Genomic DNA, 9,397 nt, shown 5'->3' on the forward strand with positions numbered 1-9,397 from the left:
GGCAGATGAAATTTAATGTTGATAAATGCAAAGTGATGCACATTGGAAAACATAATCCCAGCTATACAGATAAAATGATGGGGTCTAAATTGGCTGTTCCCACTCAAGAAAGAGACCTTGGAGTCATGGTGGATAGTTCTCTGAAAACATCCCCTCAATGTGCAGCGGCAGTCAAAGAAACCAACCGAATGTTGGGAATCATTAGGAAAGGGATAGATAATAAGACAGAAAATATCCTGTTGCCTCTATATAAATCCATGGGATGCCCACACCTTGAACACTGCGTGCAGATGTGGTCGCCCCACCTCAAGAAAGATCTATTGGAACTGGAAAAGGTTCAGAAAAGGGCAACAAAAATGATTCGGGGTATGGAACAGCTTCTGTATAAGGAGAGATTAATAAGACTGGGACTTTTCAGTTTGGAAAAGAGACAGCTAAGGGGAGATATGATTGAGGTCTATAAAATCATGACTGGTGTGGAGAAAGTGAATAACAAAGTGTTGTTTACTCTTTCTCATAACACAAGAACTAGGGGTCCCCCAATGAAATTAACAGGCAGCAGGTTTAAAACACACAAAAGGAAGTATTTCTTCACACAACGCAAAGTCGATCTGGGGAACTCCTCGCCAGAGGATGTTGTGAAGGCCAAAACTAGAACAGGGCGCAAAAAAGAACTAGATACGTTCATGGAGGACAGGTCCATCAATGGCTATTAGCCAGGATGGGCAGGGATAGTGTCCCTAGCGTCTGTTTGCCAGAAGCTGGGAATGGGCGACAGGGGATGGATCACCTGGCAGTGGCCGCGGTCGGCAGACAGGACACTGGGCTAGATGGACCTTTGGTCTGACCCAGTCTGGCCGAACTTATGTCTTATGTTCATCTCTCTTGGATTTGGCTCCACCAAGTGGCAGAAATGTGTACTGCAGCCTCGGGAGGGCACTGGTGGGTTATGGGGGGCAGGGAATGGGGCACGGGGCCTGTCCCCTCTAGGGCTGCGGCTGTGTCTGGGGTGGGGTTTTGCTGGCTGCTGCCTCACCCTCTCCCCCTCCCGCAGCCTATCAATACCAGCTGGCCCTGGAGCGCTACGAGTGGAACGAGGTGAAGAACGTGAAGTCCATCGTGCCCATGATCCACGTCTCGTGGAACGTCGCCCGGACGGTCAAAATCAGCGACCCCGACCTCTACAAGATGATCAAGTGAGCGACGCCCCTGTGACTCCTCCCCACCCCAGCCCTACCTCCTGCCCTGTGAGCCCGGCTGGTGGGCTTGGCGGGGTCCCCCTAGCAATGGGAGTGGGAGTTACCACCCCATGGAGATGCATGGCGCAGCTCCCCCCCGCTCCGAGCAATGGGCTCAGGCTCTCGGCAGACTCAGGCAGCGTCGGTGACACTTAGGGCAGCTCCCCCACGCCGAGCGCTTGCCCGCGTCTCGCTCCTTCTCCGTCCCATTCACTCGCTCCCCGTCTCCTCTCCCTGCCAGGTATTGCCTCATGCAGTCCATCAAGCACTGCCAGGTGCTGCGGGAGACCTTGGTGCGTTCGGGGAAGAAGATCGCCTACCAGGGCCGGGTGAAGGACGAGCCGGCCTACTATTGCAACGAGTGTGACGTGAGTGCCGGGACTGCGAGTGGGGGTCCCGCTGCAGCCGCTAGGTACCGGCCAGCTACTCTAGCACCCGCAGGGCACTAGAGGTCGCTGTGTTGCCAGATTTCCCGTCCTTCGGCTGAGACAGCCACACCCCTCGGCCTCGAGGGCTGGTGACCCGGCCCAACCCGCACCCGCTTCCAAATCTTCAACCTGCCGCTTCAGTCGGAGGTGGGATCTGCCGTCCCTGAGCAGTTGGGCAGAGTTGCCCTCTGGCTGCGCCTCCCCTCGGAGGTGGCTGCAGCCGAGACCCAACCGAACCACCCTTCTTTGCTTCACAGTCTCCCCGCTTGGATTCCGTTGTGACAGGGTGTATGGTTAATAAAACCCCCGGTTAAGGAAAGACACCTCTGTGGGCAGCAGGGAATACCGCGTCCCAGTTCGAACCCTGTGCATGAGATTTGCTTTACTCTGTAAAATGCCTCCTGTCCCACACCCAGTTTGGGATTCCTTTGCGGCGTCAGCCTCATCCGCACTAAGAGACGGGTCCGTAACGGGCTAAAAGCCAGAAACAGTGAGTATGAAACGCGGTTTGTTTAAAAGAGAGAGAAAAGGGCAGCTCGCGATTTTTGGAAAAGTGGCCAGAAACTTTGAAAAAGGAAGAGACGGATCGTAAGCGTGGGAGAAGACGGAGGAACGGCTCAGACGGATGGGGAGAAGACGGAGAAATGACAAAACACGGCGCAAACCGACGAACGACTCAACGAAATGCAGAGGATGAACATGAAGAGAGGGACTCGGCGAAATGGGGCAAAACCGGATTAGCGACTCGGCTAAAATCGGTGGAAACAGATTAGTGAGCGGGACCTGGAATACTGTGTGTAGTTCTGGTCTCCCATGTTTAAGAAGGATGAATTCAAACTGGAACAGGTACAGAGAAGGGCTACTAGGATGATCCGAGGAATGGAAAACCTGTCCTATGAAAGGAGACTCAAGGAGCTTGGCTTGTTTAGCCTAAATAAAAGGCTGAAAGGAGATACGATTGCTCTCTATAAATATATCAGAGGGATAAATACTGGAGGGGGAGAGGAATTATTTAAGCTCAGTACCAATGTGGACACAAGAACAAATGGATATAAACTGGCTATCGGGAAGTTTAGACTTGAAATTAGATGAAGGTTTCTAACCATCAGAGGAGTGAAGTTCTGGAACAGCCTTCCAAGGGGAGCAGTGGGGACAAAAGACCTACCTGGCTTCAAGGTTAAACTCGATAAGTTTATGGAAGAGATGGTATGATGGGATAACATGATTTTGGCAATTAATTGATCTTTACATATTCATGGTAAATAGGCCCAATGGCCTGTGATGGGATGTTAGATGGGGTGGGATCTGAGTTACTACAGAGAATTCTTTCCTGGGTGTCTGGCTGGTGAATCTTGCCCACATGCTCAGGGTTCAGCTGATCGCCATATTTGGGGTCGGGAAGGAATTTTCCTCCAGGGCAGATTGGCAGAGGCCCTGGGGGGTTTTCACCTTCCTCTGCAGCATGGGGCACGGGTCACTTGCTGGAGGATTCTCTGCACCTTGAAGTCTTTAAACCACGATTTGAGGACTTCAGTAGCTCAGACATAGGTGAGAGGTTTATCGCAGGAGTGGGTGGGTGAGATTCTGTGGCCTGCATTGTGCAGGAGGTCAGACTAGACGATCATAATGGTCCCTTCTGACCTTAATATCTATGAATCTGTGAATCTGTCTAAATGGGAAGAAAATGAATTACTGACTCATCGTAAGGAGGAGAAAATGGAGCAGAGATTTGGCTGGATATGGTGTGAAAGAATTAGCCATCACTGTAAATATGGATAAACAACTCAGCCAAACGGCACAAACTTGATGCAGAGGGATCTGCGCCTCATCGGAATGGAGGGCAGAGTGGTTAGCGACTTGGTTAACGTTGGTGGATTAGCAACGCGGCTAAATGGGCCGAAAACGGATTCGTCCTTCAGCCAAACGGGACCAGCATGGATCGGCCAAGTGCCTACACCCGGCGAATCTGTTCAGCGTGGCGTAAAGTGACGGTGACTCGGCTACCGGGCGCAGGCAGCTTAGCGACAGATTGGTGACCCGGCTGAACGAGGTTTAAATGGAGACTTGGCGAAATGCTATGCAGACCGATTAGCGACCCGGTCAGACATGGCATAAACGGTTTAGCAACTTGGCGAAATGGGCTGCCGGTGGATTAGCCACTCAGGGCAAAGCCTCGCAGGTGGATTCGCGACTTGGCTAAACATGGCAGAAATAGATGCACAGACAATCCAAGAAGTTTTTGGAAAGGGTAGGGGACAATTTCCTGGTGCAAGTGCTGGAAGAACCAACTAGGGGCAGAGCTCTTCTTGACCTGCTGCTCACAAACTGGGAAGAATTAGTAGAGGAAGCAAAAGTGGATGGGAACCTGAGAGGCAGTGACCATGAGATGGTGGAGTTCAGGATCCTGACACAGGGAAGAAAGGAGAGCAGCAGAATACGGACCCTGGACTTCAGAAAAGCAGACTTCGACTTCCTCAGGGAACTGATGGGCAAGATCCCCTGGGAGAATAACATGAGGGGGAAAGGAGTCCAGGAGAGCTGGCTGTATTTTAAAGAATCCTTATTGAGGTTATAGGAACAAACCATCCCGATGTGTAGAAAGAATAGTAAATATGGCCGGCGACCAGCTTGGCTTAACAGTGAAATCGTTGCTGATCTTGAACACAAAAAAGAAGCTTACAAGAAGTGGAAGATTGGACAAATGACCAGGGAAGAGTATAAAAATATTGCTCGGGCCTGCAGGAGTGAAATCAGGAAGGCCAAATCGCACCTGGAGCTGCAGCTAGCAAGAGATGTCAAGAGTAACAAGACGGGTTTCTACAGGTATGTTAGCAACAAGAAGAAAGCCAAGGAAAGTTTGGGCCCCTGACAGAATGAGGGAGGCAACCTAGTGACAGAGGATGTGGAAAAAGCTAATGTACTCAATGCTTTTTTTGCCTCTGTCTTCACGAACAAGGTCAGCGCCCAGACTGCTGCGCTGGGCAGCACAGCATAGGGAGGAGGTGACCAGCCCTCTGTGGAGAAAGAGGTGGTTAGGGACTATTTAGAAAAGCTGGACAAGCACAAGTCCATGGGGCCGGATGCGCTGCATCCGAGAGTGCTGAAGGAATTGGCGGCTGTGATTGCAGAGCCCTTGGCCATTATCTTTGAAAACTCATGGCAATCGGGGGAGGTCCTGGACGACTGGAAAAAGGCTAATATAGCGCCCATCTTTAAAAAAGGGAAGGAGGAGGATCCGGGGAACTACAGGCCAGTCAGCCTCACCTCAGTCCCTGGAAAAATCATGGAGCAGGTCCTCAAGGAATCAATTCTGAAGCACTTAGATGAGAGGAAAGTGATCAGGAACAGTCAGCATGGATTCACCAAGGGCAAGTCATGCCTGACTAATCTAATTGCCTTCTATGACGAGATAACTGGCTCTGTGGTTGAGGGGAAAGCAGTGGACGTGTTGTTCCTTGACTTTAGCAAAGCTTTTGACGCGGTCTCCCACAGTATTCTTGTCAGCAAGTTAAAGAAGTCTGGGCTGGATGAATGGACTATAAGGTGGATAGAAAGCTGGCTAGATTGTCGGGCTCAACGGGTAGTGATCAATGGCTCCATGTCTAGTTGGCAGCCGGTATCAAGTGGAGTGCCCCAAGGGTCGGTCCTGGGGCCGGTTTTGTTCAATATCTTCATAAATGATCTGGAGGATGGTGTGGATTCCACCCTCAGCAAGTTTGCAGATGACACTAAACTGGGAGGAGAGGTAGATATGCTGGAGGGCAGGGATAGGATACAGAGGGACCTAGACAAATTGGAGGATTGGGCCAAAAGAAATCTGATGAGGTTCAACAAGGACAAGTGCAGAGTCCTGCCCTTAGGATGGAAGAATCCCATGCACTGCTGCAGACTAGGGACCGAATGGCTAGGCAGCAGTTCTGTAGAAAAGGACCTAGGGGTGACAGTGGATGAGAAGCTGGATATGAGTCAACAGTGTGCCCTTGTTGCCAAGAAGGCCAATGGCATTTTGGGCTGTATAAGTAGGGGCATTGCCAGCAGATCGAGGGACGTGATCGTTCCCCTCTATTCGACACTGGTGAGGCCTCATCTGGAGTACTGTGTCCAGTTTTGGGCCCCACACGACAAGAAGGATGTGGAAAAATTGGAAAGAGTCCAGTGGAGGGCAACAAAAATGATTAGGGGACTGGAACACGTGACTTATGAGGAGAGGCTGAGGGACCTGGGATTGGTTAGTCTGCGGAAGAGAAGAATGAGGGGGGATTTGATAGCTGCTTTCAACTACCTGAAAGGGGGTCCCAAAGAGGATGGCTCTAGACTGTTCTCAGTGGTAGCAGATGACAGAACAAGGAGCAATGGTCTCAAGTTGCAGTGGGGGAGGTCTAGGTTGGATATTAGGAAAAGCTTTGTCACGAGGAGGGTGGTGAAGCACTGGAATGGGTTCCCCGGGGGGTGGTGGAATCTCCTTCCTTAGAAGTTTTTAAGGTCAGGCTTGACAAAGCCCTGGCTGGGTTGATTTAATTGGGGATCGGTCCTGCTTTGAGCAGGGGGTTGGACTAGACACCTCCTGAGGTCCCTTCCAACCCTGATATTCTGTGATTCTATGAGTGACTGGGAGAAACGTGGTGCAAATGAATTGGCGACTGGTGAAGAGGGATGAACCGAGAGAGCAGGAGGAGGACCAGGCACTTGGTGTCCAGAGAGCGGGATGCCAGAGCCCCGGATGGGATCGGAGACAGCCGTCAGCAGGCAGGGCCGGCCGCAGAGCCAGTCTCAGGGCAACCTAACACGCACTGAGGGCAGATTGGGTGTACCGCCGGATCAGTGGGAAGAAGCGGCCAGCCGGCTCTTAAGCGCAGCCCAGCTTATGTGACGTGGCTTGCCCTGCCGGGGATCCCAGGGGACCCTCCGGGGGGGACGACGTTCGGGGCAGCCAGGGCTCGGCATCGAGGGAGAGCCCCTGGCTCCAGAGACCTGACCCTGGCAGAGCACGGACTAGTGTGCGAACCCTCTGGCACTGTGCGGCCGCAGGGCCTCATGTGCCTCTTAAAGCACCAGGGCGGGAGCCAGGACTCCTGGGTTCTCTCCCCGGCTCTGGAAGGGGCGTGCGGGCTGGTGGGTTAGAGCAGTGGGGGCTGGGAGCCAGGACTCCTGGGTTCAGCTCCTGGCTCAGGGAGGGCCCGTATCTGTAACCGTGGTGGCTGTGAACACGCCTTTGCAAAGTGTGCAAATAAACCTTCCCCCCGACACTGCGCCGGAGGCTTCTCTAGTTGGTGCCCCGATCGCCGCCATGATCCAGGCCACCCAGCCTGGGCCCCACGGCCTCTGATGGGGTCAGGGAGGTGGGGGGCTGCGCACTGGGAGGAGCGGGTTTTGTGGACTGGCTGTAGTACGTTCGTTAACATGGTAAAGGACGTGGGGGGGCTGGGAGTCAGGACTTCTGGGTTCTCTGGGAGGGGAGTGGGGACTGGTGCGTTACAGCAGGGGGCTGGGAGCCAGGACACCTGGGTTCCATTTCTTGCTCTACCCTGCCCCCAGTTTCCTTTAGGGCGGTGGCCTGGTGCCGTGCCACCCTCCTCTCTGGCAGGCGCGGTGTAGCCAGCAGGGGGAGCTCACACCATACGTCCCGCCCCTGCAGGTGGAGGTGTTCAATATCCTGTTTGTGACGAGCGAGAACGGCAGCAAGAACTCGTACCTGGTGCACTGCGAGGACTGCGCCCGCCAGCGCAGCACCGCCCTGCACGGCGTGGTGGTGCTGGAACAGTACAAGACGGAGGAACTGATGCAGATCTATGACAGCTTCACCCTGGTGAGGGCCCGGGGGCGCTGTGGGGCAGGGAGCGGGGCGGGGGGCTTAGAAGGGGCACTCTCCTCTGGCAGGCAGGGCGGCGCTAGGCGGCACTGTCCTGTAGGGAGCACATTCTCCCGCTTGGGGTCCCTTTTTCCCTGGTGACTCACTGGAACGTGTGCTCCCGGGGGGAATTCTGCACCAAAAAATTAAAAATTCTGCGGTCAATGTTTTAAACTTCTGCATATTTTATTTGTGAAAATCACAGAATCTAATCACGCCGGTTTCAATTATTTTAGTCATTTATTTCAAAATACCTGAATGATAGACAACAGAAACAATTCAGGTGTGTCCCTGCATCCCTCCCCCATCCCCAAGTGACTCTGCACCCCCTTCCCTGTCTCCACGTGTACTTGCATCCCCACTCAGACACCCCTCCCCTATCCCCATGTGTCCCTGCTTAGCGATCCCCCTCCCTCCATCCCTATGTATCCCTCCACTTGCCTCCCCCTGTGCCCATGTGTCTCCGCACCCTTACTCCCATTCAGCTCCTGCCCCAGTCCGTCCCCCCATTAGCCCTTCTGAACCCCCGTCTGTGACCCCAGTGCCCTATGTTGTCCATTCCCCCATGTCACCTGTCTCCTGACCTGGCCCAGGGGCAGGGCGCTGTGCAGAAGGCAGCCTCTTTCTCTTCCCTATCCGCAGCTGGGAGCCGCTGCTCTCTGTTCTGGTGACACAGCGACCCCTGGTGGGCAAAAGGAGTAACTGCAGCACCTTTCTGGCAGACATGTATTTTCTGCGGTTGGGTGGTGGCAGGGAGGAATTGAGCGTGACACATGAATTCTGCGTGTGCGCAGTGGTGCAGAATTCCCCCAGGAGTAAACGTAAAGGGAAGGTATTGGGGGGAGGGAGTGCCCTGCTGCCACGCACAGGACTCCTGGGTCCCATTAACCCTTTCTTTCCTTCCCACCCGCAGGCTGGATCCCCCAGCTCCAGATGAGCCAGACCTCGCCCAGGTACTTCCTGGGCAGAGACAGGAATCAGCTCCCCCTTCCCCTATGCCCCCCTGCCCCGCTGGGGGAAGGAGGGGACATCTTGGCACTGCCCGTCCCAGTGGCCAATAGCAAACAAGCTCTTGTTTACTCCGGAACCGCTCCGGCCCAATCAGCTTTGCTGTTGAAACGAGGGGGAGGGGGTGGAGCCCCAGAAGCAGCCAATCTTCTGCGTGATCCCAAGAGCCAATCCGCAAGCAGCCTGTGAATACAGAAACTCACACAAATGAACTTTTTAATTTATTCTTGACAATGACCTTGGGGGGGAGACGGGGAAACTTTTTAAAAGAAATATTTTTTTTTTTTTAATTTTATTTTGGAAAATAATAAAAACCACACCCACCCCCCCGCCCACGAGACGGGAAAAGGAAAAACATGGACGCTGGGCGGCTCGGAGGGGCCGGCGGAGCCCTCCGGGCGGTTCCCTGGCAGACACACGCCAGCCCTCGACCGGGGACAGGAGATCGGCCACACGCAGGAGAACACGGACTCTGGAACTCCGCCACAATCTCTCTTCGTCGACGGAGCATTAACTCGTTTGGTTTGCAGAAGCGGGGCGGGGGGCGGGGGGGGGGGGAGACCCCGGCAGCAGCAGCGGGGAAAGGGGGTTGGGTTGTTTTTTCTTTTTGTCGTCTTTTTACATTTTTCTTGTCAGCAAATTAAGCAAAAAAACAAAACAAAACAAAAAACCAACCAACAACAAAAAATACGGGTTTTTTACGCAGGAATTTCCCTTTGTTTCCTCTTTGTGCGTTTGTGGCAGTGGGAGATTGTACATTGGTTTATATATATATTGGCGCGGGGTGGGCGGTTTGTGTGAGCGTGCGTGGTTTGATTCTCACTCTTTGCTTTCTTAAATCCTGGCTGCTTTGCTTTGGGGGTCTTTTGATTCGA

At 53.4% G+C, this 9,397-nt stretch overlaps 1 protein-coding gene across 1 annotated transcript in view; it reads left to right on the forward strand.

The window, feature by feature from the left end:
* The window catches only part of KDM6B (lysine demethylase 6B), a 36,112-nt gene extending 27,119 nt beyond the window's left edge, over positions 1 to 8,993 (forward strand). Inside the window, 4 exon segments of the mRNA XM_074941100.1 lie at positions 1,055 to 1,196; positions 1,480 to 1,606; positions 7,302 to 7,472; positions 8,428 to 8,993. Of these exon segments, the coding sequence (XP_074797201.1) occupies positions 1,055 to 1,196; positions 1,480 to 1,606; positions 7,302 to 7,472; positions 8,428 to 8,451 (464 nt within the window). The 3' untranslated portion in view covers positions 8,452 to 8,993.
* Positions 8,994 to 9,397: the final 404 nt, after the last annotated feature.

This window comes from Natator depressus, chromosome 28 (assembly GCF_965152275.1).
Source record: "Natator depressus isolate rNatDep1 chromosome 28, rNatDep2.hap1, whole genome shotgun sequence".
NCBI lineage: Eukaryota > Metazoa > Chordata > Testudines > Cheloniidae > Natator > Natator depressus.